Here is a 20,247-nt window from a genome sequence, read left to right as displayed (position 1 = left end):
CGTAGGTTGCACCGGTGATATGTGTAGTGATGGGAAGAAGGCCTTTAAACTGCCGTCTCAACATCCAGTTAAACTGTCATTTTGGGCTAGCTGTGCGTGTGTGTGGGTGTGTGCGCGTGCGTGCGTGCGTGTGTGTGCGCGTGTACTTGTCTTCATTGGCCGCCTTTATAAACACTTTGATAGAAACCGCTGTGTTAGCTCCTACCGTGAATTATTTGCTTTCTTAAGGTTGCAAGCACTTCTCGTCAACATGTTTATTGTTACCCAAGATATCAGCATTGAGAAGCCCCCTGGGGTGAACGTGCACTCTATAAATACACTATTTTCATGTCTCATTAACTTGATTTGGTGCAGGCTAACGGCTGAAGAAGTAATAGCGTGTTTTACTTTGCTGGGCACTGTAACATCTCTGAAGTAATAACACGGCCTCAAACCAAGAAAGAGGGAACGTTGCTCAGTGCAGTAGAATGGGAAACAGGCCTTGGAAAAGTCACCACTGTGGCCTTTGCGGTGTAATGGCAGCGGGCTGTCTGTGTTTTTCTGAATAATAGCCTATAGTGAATTCTTAAAGATCGATCCTAGTTTATGTGTACCTTTTTTGAAGTCATATAGAGAGAGTAACCGCGATGTGTACTACCATGTATGTATGTATGTACACTGTGGCATAAAACACTATGCGGAGCTCTTTCCCATTTCCAAAAAAACCGCAATAACAGGTGTTCTCACACCAAATGCAATCGCGCTGAATGATTGGACCTCAGGCGGATGAAGGGCTGAGTCTTCCCACAAGGGAATCGACATCCCCGACGTACAGGATGCATACACCGTTCTGCAGCAAGCATTCAACCCGATGCAGCGTTGTCCCTGCTGCTGCCCCTGCCCCTGCTGCAGCCCCTGCCCCTGCCCCTGCCCCTGTTGCTGTCCCTGCTGATGCCCCTGTCCCTGCTTCTGCTGTCCCTACTGCTGCCCTCCATGCTGCTGTCCCTGCCACTGCTGCTGCCCCTGCTGCGCTCCATGTTGCTGCCCTTGTTGCACTCCATGCTGCTGCCCTTGTTGCACTCCATGCTGCTGTACCTGCTGCTGTCACTGCTGTGCCCCATGCTGCTGCCCTTTCTTCTGTCCCTGCTGCACTGCATGCTGCCGCTGCTGGCCCTGCTGTTGTCTGCCCCTGCTGCTGTCCATGCTGCACTCCATGCTGCCGCTGCTGTCCCTGCTGTTGTCTGCCCCTGCTGCTTTCCATGCTGCACTCCATGCTGCCGCTGCTGTCCCTGCTGTTGTCTGCCCCTGCTGCTGTCCATGCTGCACTCCATGCTGCCGCTTCTGTCCCTGCTGTTGTCTGCACCTGCTGCTGCCCCTGCTGCTTTGGTGCCAGGTGTTTTTGTTTTCATAAAGTTCTAATGATGTGCCGATATTATCACCGTTCCTAATGTTCTCTCAGGTGCCAGGAATGCTGCAAGAACGCAAAGCACAACTCCCAACCTCTCACAAAATAACATTTTTATGGCATATCGCCTAACTATTGGACTGGATAAATAAACTAAAATGAGGGTGCTACCGCAAAATCAGCATATGTCAGTGAATACAGGCACAAAACAAGTTAAGTGTAGAGGGATAGAGTGAACGGAGGGAGAAGGCACAGTGGAGATATTGGAGGTGGAGAGTTGAGAGGAGATGAGAATAAGGTCAAGGGAGATTCTGTTTGAATCGGTGGCACAGAGTGGACAGAAGAGTGAGTTGTTAATTAAGAGAGTTAAAGTCAGTGGATTGAGCAGCAGAGACAGTGGGGAAGTAGAAGTCACCAATGATTGGGAGGAAGAGAGTCAATTATTTGGGAGAGGTGGTCGAAGAATTGACCTACTGGAACAGGTGGCTGGCAGGAAGGTTTTTACAAATTGGTATGAGAACCACCAATTGTTAAAAACCCCATGTCTCTTCTACTGCCCAAGTACACCATTGTGTAATCATATACAAAAAAAGAAAAGGAAAGGGAAACTAATGACCATGAAGAATGAGAGGCCTCTCTAGACACTTGTTACCTCCAGTCCTGAAAAATTGACTGAACCATGTATATAGATCATGAAAAATAATATACATTTATTTCTATTAAATGTTCACACAATTTAGCTTTAAAAAAGTTAAGGTGACTAAAAAAAATAACTCGACACAAAACAAAGTCCAAAATATACATCGAAACAAACATTGATTGGTACATCAAGAAAAAGTTGACACCTCATTTAATACCACTCAAAAGAAATACATATATGGCAAACTGTCCCCATTTGTGTCTTCACTGGCACGACATGTTTCTGTCCCGCTAACACAATCTAAATATATCAGACATTCATCAGGGGTTAAACGTTGGGAGCAAAATGATGAAGGAGACTTGCATGAGTTTATCAAAACAAGTAACAAGCATATATTAAAGGATTCCCATAATCTAAACATCTGTTAGTACAAAATTATTGTAAACAAGTACCTACAATCTATGCATGATATCTCCTAATTTCTGGATATCCAACATCATGTCTTTATCAATAAGACATGAAAAAACACCAAAAACGGCAGTTCTGCAAAACAAAATCCCATAGAAAGCCGACAGAGAGATAATATGTATGCCATCGGGGCAGTGAGTGTGGAGATGTTGTATTCAAATGAGGGAGAATTATAAGGAGATGTGAAGTTGGAGAGATAGGAAGGTTGGAGGATGTAAACGGTTCTACACCACCACTCCTGCACCTGGCAGTGGGGCGGGAAGAGTGAGTAAAGGTGTAGGTAGGGTCATGAAGAGCAACAAGGGTTGCAAAATTAGGAGGAGAGATCCAAGTTTCAGTAAGGGTAATGAGGTCAAGAGAAGGAGAAAGGAAAAAGTTGGATGGAAAAGAGGTTTTATTGCAGACAGACTGTGCAAAACATTAGTGGCGAATGGCACCATATTTTTTTTTATATCTTCCATGGCGCATTGCAGCAACTTAAGTGTTTCACAAATAAAAAGATTACATCTTTTTCAATACTGGGAGGGGTTCTCGTGAGTATTGAAAATTACAAAGTGCTCAAAATGATAGGAGTGGGTGAATGCGATGATTCCTTTAAGGTTGATGAGGGTAGAGTTTGTGGGGTTCTTGGGAATATATTATGTGCATATAGTTTTTATTTTTCATCTTCACACAAGTATAAATGATGTATTTGCAAAAAATGTGTGCGAGATGCAGCTCCCGTTTACAACACTGATTTCTCCCGATAAAGGGACAATTATTGTGCTCTTGCGAGAAAATAATGGTAAATTCCCTTGATAAATTACTGCAGGATCATCTTGTGTAAAGCAGGGGAAGGAGCTCAAAAGACCCCTTTCAAAATGTATGCCAAAATGTAACAACAATCTCATGCATTCTCGCCCCAGTTCCATTTTGCCTGCAAAATGGCCACTGGGCCGTGAACCTGTAATGAGGGGAAAGACATGGTTCACAGCTTAGAAGCATACTGATAATATTGAATATGACATCTCTGATGATATGAAAATATTTAGTACTACGGGTACTTGTGTTTATATGTATTTATTTAAAGAAAAAGGGTGTCAATTTCGAACAGAAATGACTTCCAATAACACATTTACAGATAGAAAAAGGGTTCTATGTTATTTTGCTGCAGGATTTTTCGTTCCGGGACTTTTCTTCGCCGTTTTTTTATCGAAAAAAACTCCTTTTTTTTCTTTTTTTCGGGGGGTTAAACTCCCAGCCCCCCCTTTATTTTTTTTTCAATTATTCCCATTCACCCACAAATATTTAATTTATAACCCCCCCCCAAAAAAATGATTTTTTTTCGATAAAAAAATGGTGATGAAAAGTCCCGCGACAAAAAATCCTGCGGCAAAAGAACTGTATACCGGGATAAGTATTACCACTAAGGGTGCCTGTCCTGTAGCATGGAGATGCGAATAAGGTGTTGAGCCAGTTTATGGTGGTGTAACAATATTAAGACCTATTCCAGGAACAAAACAAAAATGACGAAATTGTATATAAGATAACATAAGACTTACAAAGGTAACATTAACCTTAGGAAGCAAGTGCTTCAAACAATTAAATATGCAAAATTATATTCAGTGTCACTGGAGGCAGTGTTAGGGTCAGGTAGGGAGGATGGGAGAGGGCAGGGGGAGCTCCCTCATTTGGAAGTAAGTGATGTTTAAGCAGAGCTTTGAAGAGATCCACCGTTGGGCTGGCTTTGATGGTTATGGGCAGTGATGTATTGCTATGAAATATATTTGAACAATGAAGTATATTCCAATCTTTTCCCATATCATGCTCAGTGAATCAACACAGGTGAATGGTAAAATTGACGTAAAAAGGCACTTGTCAGATTCTTTGCTAGTGGACCAGGAGCTGATGGCGTTCTGATTTATGGCGAAGGAAATGCTTTGTTAGGGTAATCAAGTATGGCCACTTCAGTTTCTACTTTGAAACGACGCCCATAATCTAGGTATTATTTTTCATTCTTACTTTTCTCTACCGGATTAAATTATCATGGTAGTAAAATCTTGCTGTTTTCATCTTTACAGTATCTGGAAAATTCGTCAACTGTTTACTTATCTTTTGCAAAAATTCTGCTTCTGTCCATGGTTCTTTCTCGTCTCCACTATTTCAGTTCCTTCTATGTTTGACTACCAAAATACTCTCTTCTTCCTTTCCGTTCTAGTCTACATTTTGTCTGGATTCTTTTAGGTTTCCCCTTTTCTGCCCATATTACTCCGTATTTTGCCTTTCTCAAAGTGGTTACCTATCCAGCAATGCCACGAATTTCAATTTCTATTTCATGTTTTCAAGCCCATTCATGCCTTAGCCCCTCCTTAGCTGTGTTCTCTTTATCTTCCCTCTCGCAATCTTTGTTCACATTGCTTTTCTTGTGGACTGTCCCGCATCCTGCGTGTGCACCTTCACCTTCGTTTCCACTTCCTGAACCTAAGATATGGAACTCTTTATCACTTTTAGTTCCAGTCCTTCTCTTCCTCAATTAAAAAAAACCCTTTAATGTCTCATCTTCAAACTGTTTTCTGAATCGGTCATGTGAATTCTGATCCTCCTGGTTTCGGTTTTCATTTTATTCCACTTTTTCATGATATTTATGTATGGTTTTAACATTTGTAAAGCGCTATAGAAGTACTAAACAAGTACAATAAGTAAATGGCATTCATGCGCCATATTGAGTAGATGGTTTGGTGAAGAGACTGGGGGAATCGGTTGGTCTCCTCTCTCGAGCTTGCCCACCCTCTCCAGGGTTCATCTTGAGGCTTCAGTGTGAATGTAAGCTGGGGTCAAGAGACCTCCCCGAGGTCCACCTTTCCATGTAAATTCAGAAAAGCTGCTTCTGGGTGCAATTCCCACCTATTTGTTCTGTCCATAAGGATTCACTGAGAGCTGCATTTGTATTCAGTTCAGCATCAAGCTGGTCAGATAGCACAAAGAGCTGAGCGCCTGTTTCTGACTTCTGTGAGCAGCCTGCTGATGCAGGTTCGAATCCAGGCAGCGCCAACTCAACCTTTCATCCTTCCGAGGTACCATGCAATACCACCCTTCGGGCTAATAATATCAACTGTTATCTCAGCCCTCAGATGCCTGCGGGCTTGTAGCGCTATATAAAGCTAGATATTATTATTATCAACTATGGAAGCCACAAGACTCCCATGGGATTCATGACTGCATCATCCATGGAACGAAGTAGTCTCGACAGGCAGTCGCCCTGTTTATTCTTCCAACCAGGAGTGTAGGATATTTCGGAATTACTTTTTTTTCTCATGCTTTGTTGCAAGGTGTGTCAATTTGAATGATATGTTCTTCGTTCAAGAATAGAAGTCTAGTCTTATCGTCAGTTCATAGGTAAAATTGTTTGCCCAAAATATGGTTATGGAAATGTTCAGAAGACCAGGAGCAAAGAAGCATTTTACACTCAATCACAAAGTAATTCTTCTCCAGGTCTGTGAGCAATCTGGAGACAAACGCGAAGCTTTGTTTTTCCGATCCCACCTTTTTGTGCCATAGTGCCCTAAGGCCATAGGCACTGGCATCTATGGTTCGAATGGTCAGTGCAGTAGGCTGAAACTGTTTCGCATGTGGCGCATGGAGGATGTCACCTTTTGATGTCATGAAAAGTAGAATCGGCAGCAGGTGACCAGTGAGATGGCACTTTTCTTCAACTGGGCCCAGGGGGTTTTGATTTCTTAAAGCAGCCCCTCACAAATTCCACATACTGTTTTGCGAGTCCCATCCAGGAAGGATCTTGTTCTTTAGATTGTGGAATGAGTGCGTTTTCAATAACTTGGCGAATGTTGCTTTAGATTGCTGCCACTGGCAAGAAACCTCATGTTTAAGGTATTTAAATCGGCTTTGTAAGAATTAGCATGTGTCTCTCTTGAGGGTCATGCCACTGGTTTGAATCATGTGGCTTACCTGGTCTAAGTTAGAGTTGGGATCTTCCTCGAATTTCCCATACACTGGATAGTTGCCTTGAAAGAATATTTGCCAAACGTACGTGGGTGATAAGTGTGACAAATCTGGTCAATTCATCCCGTCTCCCCAGAGGGGAGACCCCCCGACTGAGGGTATGGAGGTGAGCCCACTTTGCAAGACCTTCCCTAGTGGTCTGGGCAGGTGAGTGAAGTATTAAGGCATGGTCGACAAAACTCAGCAAGGCATAAAATAAGCAGTGCAGCTTAGCAATTTACTGTGGAATTGTGTAGGCTCGATAATTAAATTGGTGCTTGTGTAGCCAAGCTAGCTATTTAAGTTACCCTGTTCAATGAAAGCATAGCTCGACCCTGCATTTCTCTCTTGCGTTTCCAGGCTCTCTCCACCCTCCTTTTCTCGTTCACTGCAAGTTCAAAGGGGCTAATAGACTGAGAGTGCAGCATTAATCCTCTCCTCCACTCTTATGTCCTAAAGGTCTGTGTGGGAGTGCTTGGCAAGAATTGTTGCAAACCAGAAGTAATCGGGATGATGCCCGTATTAAGGTAACTATATCCTCTCTGCCAAAAAACAGTATGTGGTAATTTCTTTTTGTAAACAGTAATGCCATTCCATTTCTATAAATTTAATTTGTTATATATTGCATAATTACAGCAATGCTACTGTAAAACAGTGCATTGTCTCCATGCTTTACAATTAAGTGTAGGTTAGTGTATCAAAATCTCAGTCTCAAATATATGTTGTTGTGTTGGGGAAGAAGCATCATGTTGACCACTGGACACTTTTGAAAATGTACATGATCACATGGCCAAATGCTTGCAGTGGCAAACCTAGTTCTGTAACCTGCTGGTTACATATATCTTGCAACTGGTGCTCAACCCATCAATTGATCCCGTACTCTTTGACATTCTATCTTATCACCCTGATGCCTTATACCAGCTACCCTAAAAGTGAGATAGCCTGCTATGAAATACACTCTGCTTAGTCTCTTACTTTCTTTCCTCTAACATAATGAATAGAAAAAGCTCACTAGATGTTTACGCAAAGTGGTGATCCATAGTTCCATTCAGTCTGTACATCTATAGATTGTAATTTGTTATTTATAATGTGCTTAATACCCAGAGGTTTCTAAGCGTGAACTCGGGGATCGAACCTGTGTGGTTCCGCGTCGTCTTGATTCCAAAGCGAGCGCGTTGCCCCTAAGCTATCCTCCTGAGTCTACTACACTACCATAAACCGCAGTTATCCTCCAGAACTCGCTTTGCTCTCTGATTGCATTATATATTGGCACCTGTGAGAGAAAGCTGGCAAACTGTTTTCAGAGCCTTTTTGTCATATCTATTTAATTCTGTCTATTCATGCAACTAACCTTTTATTTTTTACAGACACTCATCCAGGGCTCGCAAAGTATTTGCAAGTAGATTTTTTTTAAACTTCTTTTTATTGTTTTAATTACTTGAAAACAGACAAAACTCACAGAACTTGACCCCCCTCCCCCATCCACCCCGAACTTTGCCATAGCGCCAGCTGCCCCCTCTTCCCCCATCCCTTTCTCTTCCGGAGAGTCAGCCATGAAGATCCAACAGTTTGAGTCTCTGGGGTCATCATTGCTCCCTGAAATATCCTTTTAAGTAGGCCAAGGTCTCTCCCCATTCCGATGGAAAGGTCCCCAAATTGTTGTTGACCGCATAAGTAGCCCATTCCATCGATACTATCTCCCACATTTTCCTCAGCCAGTCTTGCTCCGTTGGAATCATGGGGCCCTTCCACCTCTGGGCGATGAGGGCCACCGTGGCTAATATGAAGATGACTTTTGCCTTGAATTGCCCTTTTCCCCCTTCTCCCCCCTGCCTCCCGCCGTCTGCCCATTAGGATTTCCCGGGGGTCTTGACTTGCACCCTCCCCAAACGCCTCGGCTTGTGCCGTTGAGATGACCCTCCAGAAGGGTCTGATGTTGAGGCAATCCCACCAAACATGAGCCTCCGTACACTCCTCCCCACAACCTCTCCAGCATGTCCCATACGTTGTTGGATATATCGCGTGCAGGCGGGCCGAAGTGTAGTGCCAGCCATATACGTACTTGTACCAGGCCTCCTGAAGTTGAACAGCCCCAGCCACCTTCAGGATCAACCTCCACAGCCGCTCCCAGTCCTCCCTTTCCATTCTAGCCCCCAAAAGCCGCTCCCATCTGGACATATAAGCCCAATTTGTTGTCTGTCCTGTGCCCTCCAAGAGCCTATATAGATCCGAGATCAGGCTTCTGGACCCCTCATGCATCAGGAGATACCGTTCAAACTGCGTCATATCGCGAGTGGCCACCCTCCGTACATCCGTGGACATCACCTAGTGTCTAATCTGAAAATATATGTGGCGTTCCCCCTCGGCCACCCAGAACTCCGACTTATATTCTTCAAACGTTTTCACGTTCTGACCACAAAACATATCTCTGATAGCCCTACACCCCCTCTCTCCCACTTCAAGAATGTCCCCTTTTAAATCCCTGGGGTAAAGTTCCAGTTATTGAAAATGGGGATGAATGGCGATGGGGAAAGTCGTGATCCCCAGCTTCTCCAAAGCCCCATCCCAGATTTCAACCAACCCCTTTGTTATGGCGCTCATATACAGGTGAAACTGCGCGGGAGCCACCACACCTCCCCTATGTGATGCCGGGCCACAGCTCTATCCATTTTAACCCACTGTTTGTCATATTCCCCCGAGAACCATTCCCTGATTACCCTGAGCTGCGCGGCTTCATAGTAACGACGAAAGTTTGGTAAGGGCAGGCCCCCCTCTCCCTTAGATGCTGACATTAGTCGTCTGGCCAAGCGCTGCCTCTTGCCTTCCCCTAGAATAGATTTTGCAATAAATGGCAACTAAAAGTTTGACTGTGCATGGCTGGCCTCTGGGTGGCAGCTGTGTGCCAAACTAAAGTGGGTTCGTAGTGACATGCAGCACTTAACAGAAGGTGCATTTTTAAAAAAAAATGTTTTTTAATTTTTTTGGTTTATATTCAAACCTTTAAAATATTACAGACAACAATTCTCAAGACTAAAACAAATCCATCAACTCAAGTGCAAAAAATACCCCAAACAACTCCACCCTCCCATCCTCCCTTAACTTCCAGTTCCAGTCTAAGTCAATTTATATGACACTCCCTTTGTTTGTTTGGGGTCTCTCAGTTCTGCAGTTTGACCATCCATGTTTAACCTCTCTTCAATTGATACCAGAAAAGATGTAAATGGCAAAATTAATTTTATATCAGTACCATTCCATAAACTCCTCCACCATTCATCTGCACACAAAAGTTGATGATCATCATTCCAACGACCCAGGTGGATTGATCGACTATCCTTTAATCCGAGGCAGAACAGCACCAAATGTTTGAGTGATTCCATTTCTTTTTCACACCATCGACACACAGAATTCGCTTCAGCATTGCAAGCCCAGTGGCTGTATCGTTCTTTAGTTCTGAAGGCGTTTAAACGAAACAGCAAGAAGAGTCTGCAGACTTTAGGATTTGGAAATAATTGCAGATACTTTTGTAAAATGTTGAAACCTCTTGCTTCTGCCGGGGCGTTTATCATTGCTCTTGAAGCAAGTCGCTCCCTGCACGTAGATTCCCAGTCTGCCCGCCAGATTTTTACTTTTGCTGACGTAGGGTTTCCGTGTAAGGTAACCAAACTGATGTTATAGGCGAGTAAGAGATCTTCACAAGGTTTTATCCAGAGGGAGACCACATCAGAACCCTGCGAGGTTGCATTGTGCAGTATCTTAAATTGCAGAATTCCTTCTTGAGCTCTAGTTTTCCGATATAAGGCCAGTTTGCTCCAGATGATCCGTGCCTGTAAAGAAATTAACGCCAGTTCATATCTTATACATGCAGTTGAAATTCCAATTGTCAGACTTAAAGCTTTGGTCCAAAACATGTGTTCAAGCGATGGCCAATGATTAAATGAGCATCCAAAGGCATTTTCAGCTCCATATATAAGGATCGATACTACTTTGTGTTTCTCAAAGGTTGTGTCGAGAATCTTCCAAATTTCCTGTGCAGCAAAAGGCCCTGGCATGCCAACTGGCCACATTTCCTCTTTGATTCTTGGATCCAAGGGTCATCACAAATACTAGTATTTATCATCATGCCCAAGTACTTCACATTATTTGATATGCGTAACCTATCTTGGCCAAGTTTCCACACAAATTTTGTCTCCAGGGATTTCAATGTTATGCTTGAGCTACGAAATATCAGGATTTCGCTTTTTGTGGTGTTGATTTTTAAGTAATTTGAATTTACATAACTTTGAACAGCATCTAATTTACGTTGCAGACCAATTGGCGTCAAGTCCAAGATCACTAGATCATCAGCATACAGCATCCAATGTATTGGTGATAAGTTGAGCTTCGGAGGAAACGCCCTTACACATGCTATTGAGTCACCAATGTCTGAAATAAAGAGGCTAAATATTGCCGCTGCCAAAGGGCAGCCCTGTTTGACTCCTTCATGTGTTTTAATCTGAGCAGATAGAGAGCCCGATTGGTCTAGGCCATGGGTGCACAACATACGGCCCGCGGGCCAGTTGCGGCCCGCCATGCCCTTTTGACCGGCCCGCGAGGCACAAAGACTTTCCTAATGGAGGCCGCATGTGCATGTTTGTGTGTGTGCTGAGTTGGGGGGGTGGGGAGTTCGGGTCTGTATGGGTGCATGCTTGAGTGTGTGTGTGTGTGTGCTGAGTTGGGGGTGGGGGTTTGGAGTTGGGGGGGTGGGGGGTTCGGGTCTGTATGGGTGCATGTTTGTGTGTGTGCTGAGTTGGGGGGTGGGGGTTCGGGTCTGTATGGGTGCTTGTTTGAGAGTTTGCTGATTTGGGGGGGTGGGGGGTTCGGGTCTGTATGGGTGCATGTTTGTGTGTGTGCTCAGTTGCGGGGTGGGGGGTTCGGATCTGTATGGGTGCATGCTTGAGTGTGTGTGTGCTGAGTTGGGGGTGGGGGGTTCGGGTCTGTATGGGTGCATGTTTGTGTATGTGCTGATTTGGGGGGTGGGGGGTTCGGGTCTGTATGGGTGCATGTTTGTGTGTGTGCTGATTTGGGGGGTGGGGGGGTTCAGGTCTGTATCGGTGCATGCTTGAGTGTGTTTGGGGCATAGTGTTTGGTTGGGGGTGAGGGACAGGGGGAATAGTGTTTGGTTGGGGGTGAGGGAGCCATGGGGCATAGTGTTTGGTTGGGGGTGAGGGGGCCATGGGGCATAGTGTTTGGTTGGCGGTGAGGGACAGGGGGAATAGTGTTTGGTTGGGGGTGAGGGAGCCATGGGGCATAGTGTTTGGTTGGGGGTGAGGGGGCCATGGGGCATAGTGTTTGGTTGGGGGTGGGGGCCATGGGGCATAGTGTTTGGTTGGGGTGGGAGCCATGGGGCATAGTGTTTGGTTGGCGGTGAGAGACAGGGGGCATAGTGTATGCTTGGGGGGTGAGGGACAGGGGGCATAGTGTTTGGTTGGAGGTGGGAGCCATGGGGCATAGTGTTTGGTCGGGGGTTAGGGGGGTGAGGGGGCCATGGGGCATAGTGTTTGGTTGGGGCTGAGGGGGCCATGGGGCATAGTGTTTGGTTGGCGGTGAGAGACAGGGGGCATAGTGTTTGCTTGGGGGGTGAGGGACAGGGGGCATAGTGTTTGGTTGGAGGTGGGGGCCATGGGGCATAGTGTTTGGTTGGGGGTTAGGGGGGTGAGGGGGCCATGGGGCATAGTGTTTGGTTGGGGGTGAGGGGGCCATGGGGCATAGTGTTTGGTTGGGGGTGAGGGGGCCATGGGGCATAGTGTTTGGTTGGGGGTGGGGGACAGGGGACATAGTGTTTGCTTGGGGGGTGAGGGACAGGGGGCATAGTGTTTGGTTGCGGGTGGGGGCCATGGGGCAGAGTGTTTGGTTGGGGTGGGAGCCATGGGGCATAGTGTTTGGTTGGGGGTGAGGGGCCCATGGGGCATAGTGTTTGGTTGGGGGTGAGGGGGCCATGGGGCATAGTGTTTGGTTGGGGGTGAGGGGGCCATGGGGCATAGTGTTTGGTTGGGGATGGGAGCCATGGGGCATAGTGTTTGGTTGGGGATGAGGGGGCCATGGGGCATAGTGTTTGGTTGGGGATGGGAGCCATGGGGCATAGTGTTTGGTTAGGGATGGGAGCCATGGGGCATAGTGTTGCACTCCAAGAGTGAACTCAATAATAAAGCTAAAACAGGCACAGTTAGGAGATGTACATCCTTTGCTTTTTTGAGGAAACCTGACTGAACGAAGGCCATAGTCCTCTTGGTTAACCCAAACAGCAAACTATAGCAGTCCAAAATAACGGAATGGCCAATCAAGGGTCAATAAAATATATATAATTTAATTAAACAGACGATATACAATAACTAAATCGAAATAAATGATAGCAATGGAAAATGTGTAGTACAAAATGTAAGTTTGAAATGCAATAAAAATCGTTACCCCTCAAAAACATATCTTTTTCCATGTGTTTAATACAAATTGGGGGTTGAAAAAGCCTCCTGACATGTCCCACCTACCGCCCCGCCCACTTTTCGGCCCACTATAGCCCTCATGTAAGGTACTTTCGGCCCTCTGTCAAAATCAGTTGTGCACCCCTGGTCTAGGCGGATAGAGATCAATGTTTCCGTGTGTAGTTCCTTAATGGCTAACAATAACCCAGTCGGACAACCCCATCCGCCTAGCTTTTGCCACAGAAGCTCTCGGTCAATCATGTCAAAAGCATTTGAGAAATCCACAAATGCAAGGTAGATTTTTCTGTTTGTGTGCTGTGCTTCTAATTTCAGTAAGTTCAAGATAAGTAAATTCAGCGAGCAACCAACATTTTTGACAAAGCCTGTTTGCCTTTCGTCAATTCTTTTTGCAGCTTGAGACCAAATAACCAATTTTTTTTGTAGCAAAGTGGCGTAAATCTTACCTAGGACATCAAGTAAAGCTACCGGCCGGTAATTGTGAGGTGACCTTCTGTCACCTTTTTTAAAGATTGGAACAATGATCCCTGTTTTCCAAGAACTTGGCGATTGCTGAGCGATACTTATTCTGGCGAATAAATCCACACATAAGTCAGCCCAAAGATCTGGAAACTGTTTGATCATTACATTCAACAATCCATCCGGGCCAGGAGCCCTAGAGTTTTTGGCTTTCTTAATCACCTCGCGAATATCTTCTCTCAAGAATTGTAAGTCCCATGGAGTAGTATCAACTACTGTTAGAGCCCGTGGCCCCTGATCTTTGTCATAAAGTGTTGTAAAGTGGTTCACCCACTCAAGTTCAGTTACTGGGCATGTTTGCAAAGCTTCTTGAGGTGCTTCCATGTGGTTAATGACCCGCCAAAACTCACCACTGTTCTTAATTATTAGGGTTTTCAGCATGGCCTCCGCATCTTGCTGGTATAATAAAAATTTATGATTTTTCAGCCAATTTTTATATGCTTGTTTCGTAGCTCTATTTTTTGCCACTATTTTAGACTTAGGCCCTTGCTTGTTGTTCCGGATTTCGGCCCGCATCCGTCTTTTGCGGTGCATTACTGTTAGATCAAAGCAATGTTTATTATACAATGTTAGATTTTTTTACCACTGTTTTTTCCTTTGAATTGACTTAATAGAGAGGCATATTCAACCTCCTCCCGACTGCTCATAAATTGGTTACATAGCTTTACAACCTCTTGTTCATCCAGCCTTACTCTTAAACGGTTAGGTTCCACCTGTACTTTTATTTTCCATAGCCGAGGTTGCTCTCCTATCCAAGATTGGAATTTCATCTCTAGCAGGTCGTGGTCACTGTGTTGCATAGTCCGAACTTTCAAAGAGTTTATCCTGCTGTGTATAGCGTCTGAGATGAAAATATAGTCGCTCGTTGACGATTGATCGTCACGGTGCCAGGTAGATTTTGCCGGAATATCCCCTTGCGTGCAGCCATTAGCCATAGTCAAAACTCTTGCATTCAGTTTATCCGACTAGTCTATCGCCAGTTGGGATTTAGCTGAATTCTGTGGTTTAAAAAAGTCGATGTTTAGGTCGCCACATATTATAATGCTCGCACCTTTGTTTGCTTCAAGAAGATTGTCAATGATTGTAGTGACTTGATCAAGAAACGGGTAGGAGCCTGTCCACCGGTGGTTCCAATACGGGTTCATTATCTGCAGTGGGTCGACCTCTTTTCCTTCTGGGTTCAATTTACCAATCTCAGAAACCTGAATGTAAGGAGTATAATTTTTGGAGTTCAATAGCCTAAAACCTGACGACCGTTTAATCATTGTTAGCAGACCAGCTGTAGGTCTCCCTTTTTCCGGTTTAGTAGCCGGGTTCAGTGCACATTCAAATTCTGAAACTACTGGTGTTTCTAACATCCATGTCTCTTGAAGACACACTAACTGCAAATTAAGAAGCCACTCGTTGTTTAGCAAATGCATAAACCCACGCGTATTCCATGACGCAAATGAACAAAGCTGTGATTCCTCATTCCTTGGGAATTAGCTTGAACATTTAGTGTTCAGCGCACTCGCAAGCCAAGTCCAATCTTGGCTGCTTTCTCCACCTTTCATGTTGCTTGCCAAACTGGAGACACTCCTATCACTTGACATAGCACTGTTTAAAGTGATTTGGATTTTCTCCAATGAGTTGTTTTTGGGCAACAGTTTCTTCTCTTCTAACAATTCCCTGTGCCCCATCGAATCTGCCCCACTGGTTTTAGAGCTCGCTCCACTCTCGCACAGCACTCCTTTCAAGGTTTGATTCATCAGACCATTTGTAGATGTTAAATTTCTGAGGTCAGGATTAATATTTGGAGTCATCAATGCTCCGATTATTGCTGCAGGGCACTCTGATGGGCCGCATTTGGGAGGGTCAATTACTTTAAAGACGTCGAACCCTAAGGATAGAAGATCTTCTTCTGCTTCTACTATTGCGTTTGCAATTATGCCAGAGGCTAAATGTAATATGACCCTATCATTACAGGTTTCATCTGGAAATTCCATTATTTTTAGGTCTTTAGAGGCCAACGCTCTTAATAGGGGTACATGATGTAGCAATCTTAATACATTTGTGCGGTTAGGATCAATTTATCACCAGACTCTATCCTTTCCAGCTTCAATTTGAACGACGGTATCATTTCCATGGGGTGAACTGTTTCATTCCTAAAATCAGTCTTTTGTTCGGTCGCTCGGACTCCTTGTTTTTGATGTTCATTTTTTTGTGATAAATGCCCAACTTCCTTTTTCTCACCCACCTTCGGGGCAGCACATATTTTTCCCAAATTTGCACAATTAGACGTGGATTTACTGATGCACCCCCTTCCCACATGTATCGATTCATGAGGGCATTCAAAACGTTCCCTTTTTTCTTGAAGTGTGAGAAACGCTGGACTTAGTGGGGCCAGCTTGCTTTTGGCTGCACAATGGAACAAATTCTGCCTCCCAGATCTGATGTAGTGATTTTTATTTGCGTTAGGGCCTCTTGTTATGCAATCGCATTTGAAAGTTCTTGATTCTCATCGGCATTCTTAGGAGAGGTAAATATCACCTGTCTAGATGCTCTCCTACCCTCATTTAGAGTCCCTGCCACATCAGGCGGTTTGAGGACAGCCAACTCTTTATCCTCCATATTGTCCTCGTAGACAGATAGTTCCAACAGTTCCTCTTGGATGGCCTTTTCTTCATTATTTAAATTACCGCTTGTCAAGTTCGGGTTACAAGACGAGTCTGGTGTGGTTTTTGTTGTCGACTCTTTATTAGATTCATTCAGTTTCCTAAATGTAATGATAGCTTTATCCACGAATTGTGACATGTTGATGTTACGTAAACATTTTCATGCAGCTCTCTGTTTGTTCTGTTTTCGTCCTGGCAATTTTTTTTTTTTTTTCATTTGCAAGGCCTTTCCTTTTTTGCTTTCCACCTTTTTTTGTAGTTCAACTTCTGAGCCACCAAAGATTGAAAATAAGTTCTTAGACTTTACATTGACACTGTGAACTGTTTCTGGCCCCGAAGCTTGCTCAACGCATGGAAGTTGAGACGTTGAGTCAGACGCCTTTTGGTTGTCCAACAAAGCCTGATTCGTTGCGCTTCTGGCCTGTAGAAATGCAGTATGGAAGGACGTATCCAGTATTTCGCCATGATCTGTAATGCCATGCTCTGGGACTCCGGTATTTACCAAATTTCCTACATTACTAATCACTGGGTCCGTGGCATCTTCAATCTCTATAAAAGCATTATTTTCGATACTTTTAGTATCCAAGAGAACTGTTTGACTTTCCAGTGGATTACTCGCCGCAGTTATAATTCCTTTCACCGACAGCGATTCCGCACTTGTCAACTCATTTAATGATATTTGTGACTCCGTGTCGGCTCTAGCCGACCCTCCGCCTTTTAAGTCTGGGAGGACTTTCCTGAACAATGACAGTGCTTCCTTTGCTACTTCTGCAAGAAGTTCTTTTATCTAGCATGTCGTTATGTTTTCCATCCTTAACTGAAGATAAGCCTGCCATTAAATTCTGGATGACCTCATTTTGTTTTAAAGATTGGTTGGTGTACATTGATTCCATGTATACTAATTTTGAATTCATTAAGGCCAGCAAAGTTGTGACATCTTTCACATTTCCACTTATTGACTCATAGAGTTTTGTGAAAGGCGCCAAAGAGATAGCCATTGCAGAGGACACAGCCATTAATAAGTCGTTCGAAGGCACATGTACACAAGGAATATGGCCACCGCCTCTATCTACCTTTGTTTCACCATGTGTAGTATGGGTAAGTGCCGACTGTTTCCTTCTGATTTTTGGGAAATCTCTCTCTATAAACCAAGAGTCTCTAGACGTAGACTCATCCGTTGAGTTGTCGCTGTTTACATTCAGTGGCTTATGGACTAATTGGGGCTGAATAATAATGTCATTTGCCTTATTAGATGGCGCCAGGCGTTTCTGAGAGTCGACCACATTCCCATGTAATGATTTAGAGGAGTCATCAGAATACTCGTCCTCAAGAGTTCTTACTTTTTTGTAATTGACAGGCCCCCAAATGTCTCGATTTACGTTGGACATATTACTATATTGCCTTTTCTGGCTTATCATTGCTGTCTCTTTAAACACTGGCGTACTTTCAGACATTGGTTTACTGGCACGCACTTTGTTTAAGGCAATTAAGTTTTCTAATACAGTCGAGACAACCTCTAGGGAGTTTCTTCGATCATTAGTGGGTATAGTATACTGATCTTGCACTGGTCCAAGTTTATCCTGTACCCTCATTGCATGCAATATTGTTTAAATTTGCGTTTGACCACTTACACTTTGTGTGCTCGATCTCCTGTTGCAATTTCTCATTTTCATTCGTAACAATGCTTATGATAATTTTTTCATGCGGGCGAGCAATACCGCTTACCTCGTTGTCCTGCTCTCCGGCACCGAGCATCGCAGCTGTCATATTATCGTTTCCAGGGCTCGCAGTAGTCGTAGTATCGACTATTGGACTCTCCATAACCGAGCCCCTTGAATGTCTAGCCTGACATGCCTTGCCCTTACAAAACTGGTGTGGGCATCCCGTGGACTCTTCATTTGAGGAAAACATCTCCCCGGTGCAACCACGCCCCTCAATGTCATTGACCAAGATCGCCACCGTAGGCTGACACACCGGTGTTGTTAGAGGACCTCCCATAAGCGGCTCATCATGAGCCTGCTGGTCGCTATTACACTCTCCGATGCATTGCGGAGTTGCTACACCAGCTGCAGCTTCCGCGGTGACGACCTCGCCGTCCAAAACAGTGCAGGTGAGACTGTGTATATCCATTTGCCCTACATCAGGAATATCCAATTGCACTGGCAGTTCGATCGCAATTATATTTCCCCCCAGTGTGGTTGTAATAAGTGATTTGGATCGTGGGTCAAGTGGGGCAAATACATCATCTACATCATGGGTCTCCGTAATCTCATATTCTTCCGTTATTTCTGCTATAGACCCACACGAGAAGTATTGACTCACGTGTTGTTGACGGGGCAGCTTTGTCAATTCCTCCTGTAAGGCCATTCGTTTTAACTGAGCTCTAGTTCTTGAAGATGAAGTTACTGCCTCCATCTTTCAGGGAGAACTCCGCACCAACTCACCAAACAGCCAAACAGCTGCTCCTCGCCCTTGCTCCAGAGGGCTTACGCCGCAAGGGTGGTGCGCGGCTCAATTTAGAGTTGCAAAAGTCTCACGTGATCAGTCACGTGACTCTCCTCGGCGCTGCCTCCTCCAGGAAGCGGCAACAACGTCCAGCAAGAGCTCGATGTAGCTCGCAGTGCTGGGCAAGACAAATGCTTCAGATAGGATTGGATTGGATTGATCCTTTGCAGGCAAGATCAACCAAGCACGCACACAGGAAGGTGCATTTAAATTTGCTATCATCAGTTGGCTGGGGTTGAGTGCATTTCTCTTAGGCCCAATGAGTAAACCCCAGGTTGCTTGACCTGCAGGTCCATTAGACTTTTAAAGAATATGCAAGGCCTCACCGATCTCACTAATAATGTCTTACGTCAGCGGAACATAAAATTGCCGTATTGTTGCTCATTTTATATATAGGATACAAGTAACTTCTAGTAATATTAAAAAATATTAGTACAACATTGCTAATCAAATGGGTGTGTTTTTTAATCAAGAACATTGTAATTAGCAAACTCTACTATCAGTTTTTGAAAACTAATGTATGTCTTGCTCAGGACCCACACTGCTCTGGTAAGTACAAAAGGAAATGTCCTCTTTTATTACTTCAAGTTACAGCAGAAGGTCAGGCAGGAGAATAGGGAGAATACATACTTCTGGTCCAAGCTCCCATGCTGAAGTCCTGAGTAACGGTCATTCTCAGAACCACCAGCCCCTTGCACTCCACATTCCTTCAGCCATTTTCAAAGCAGCAGCTAGCACACAAACATGCAGGATACCATCCCCCCGTCTCCCTAATGGAACACAAGAACCAACCTAACACTCAATCATGCCCAACCACTCAGAACCAATACCTTACAGATGACCATGCACAACAGGATAACTTACGATATAAAGTCAACCAAATACTTCCTTAGGCGCTGACCTGCTACAGCAGGGCCTCAGGTCTGCAAAGCCCGAGCGCAACCCCGCTCACCTAAACAGAGCAACCAAATGCACAAACTGAATTCCTGTTGTGCCACCAACCACCTCACAAATGTCCTGAGAACACAACCATAAACACTACAAACCAACCACAAGCACCACATGCACCACAACCAAAGCTCAACCATACCCAAAAGCCCCTGAAAAACAAATAAAAGGCGGAACGAAAGTCACTCATTAGACAAAGAACACATTAAAAGGAATGTAACTGCAAGGGAGCAGCATGTCAACACCCACGAACATGGTTGACTAGTCCATGTTCACTTGGACACCAAACTTCTCACCCAGACAGAGGTTAGTCACTCCTATACCTAGGTGACAACATACTTACAATAAAACATAAGCATCCTTAAAAGAAACTGCAACTGCAAACTTCCTGCACTACAGTGCACTAATGTCTACTCCCTGTGACATTAACTAACTCCGAGAATTATTCTACTGCATCTACACTACAACTTGCAATGCGTGATTTCCACAGCATCAACACCTCCTGCATGACAGTGCCCTAATATCTACACACTGACATAAACACATTCCTAGCACCACTATTGTAAGTCCAAACTTTCTCCACAACAGAGCACTAACCGAGCAATAACTAAGCACTAATAGCCACCCCTCAACAATAAACAACAAACTCCTAGCACAAAAGATCCCTGCCAGAGCACT

General features: G+C 44.5%; 1 protein-coding gene across 6 annotated transcripts in view; it reads left to right on the top strand.

Moving 5' to 3' along the window:
- Positions 1-20,247, top strand: part of CYP4F22 (cytochrome P450 family 4 subfamily F member 22) — a 517,355-nt gene that overhangs the window by 89,199 nt on the left and 407,909 nt on the right. The window contains exon 1 of one of the 6 annotated variants that reach the window (XM_069603855.1): positions 6,935-6,997. The exons of 4 other annotated variants lie outside the window; for them this stretch is intronic. In XM_069603855.1, the coding sequence (XP_069459956.1) occupies positions 6,981-6,997 (17 nt within the window). In that variant the 5' untranslated portion in view covers positions 6,935-6,980. Of the gene's footprint in view, positions 1-6,934; positions 6,998-20,247 lie in introns of those variants that run through there. One more of the 6 variants, XM_069603854.1, reaches the window with a different exon arrangement.

Source organism: Ambystoma mexicanum, chromosome 3q (genome assembly GCF_040938575.1).
Source record: "Ambystoma mexicanum isolate Mex_15411 chromosome 3q, UKY_AmexF1_1, whole genome shotgun sequence".
Classification (NCBI taxonomy): Eukaryota; Metazoa; Chordata; class Amphibia; order Caudata; family Ambystomatidae; genus Ambystoma; species Ambystoma mexicanum.
This window is presented reverse-complemented; position numbering and strand designations above follow the sequence as displayed.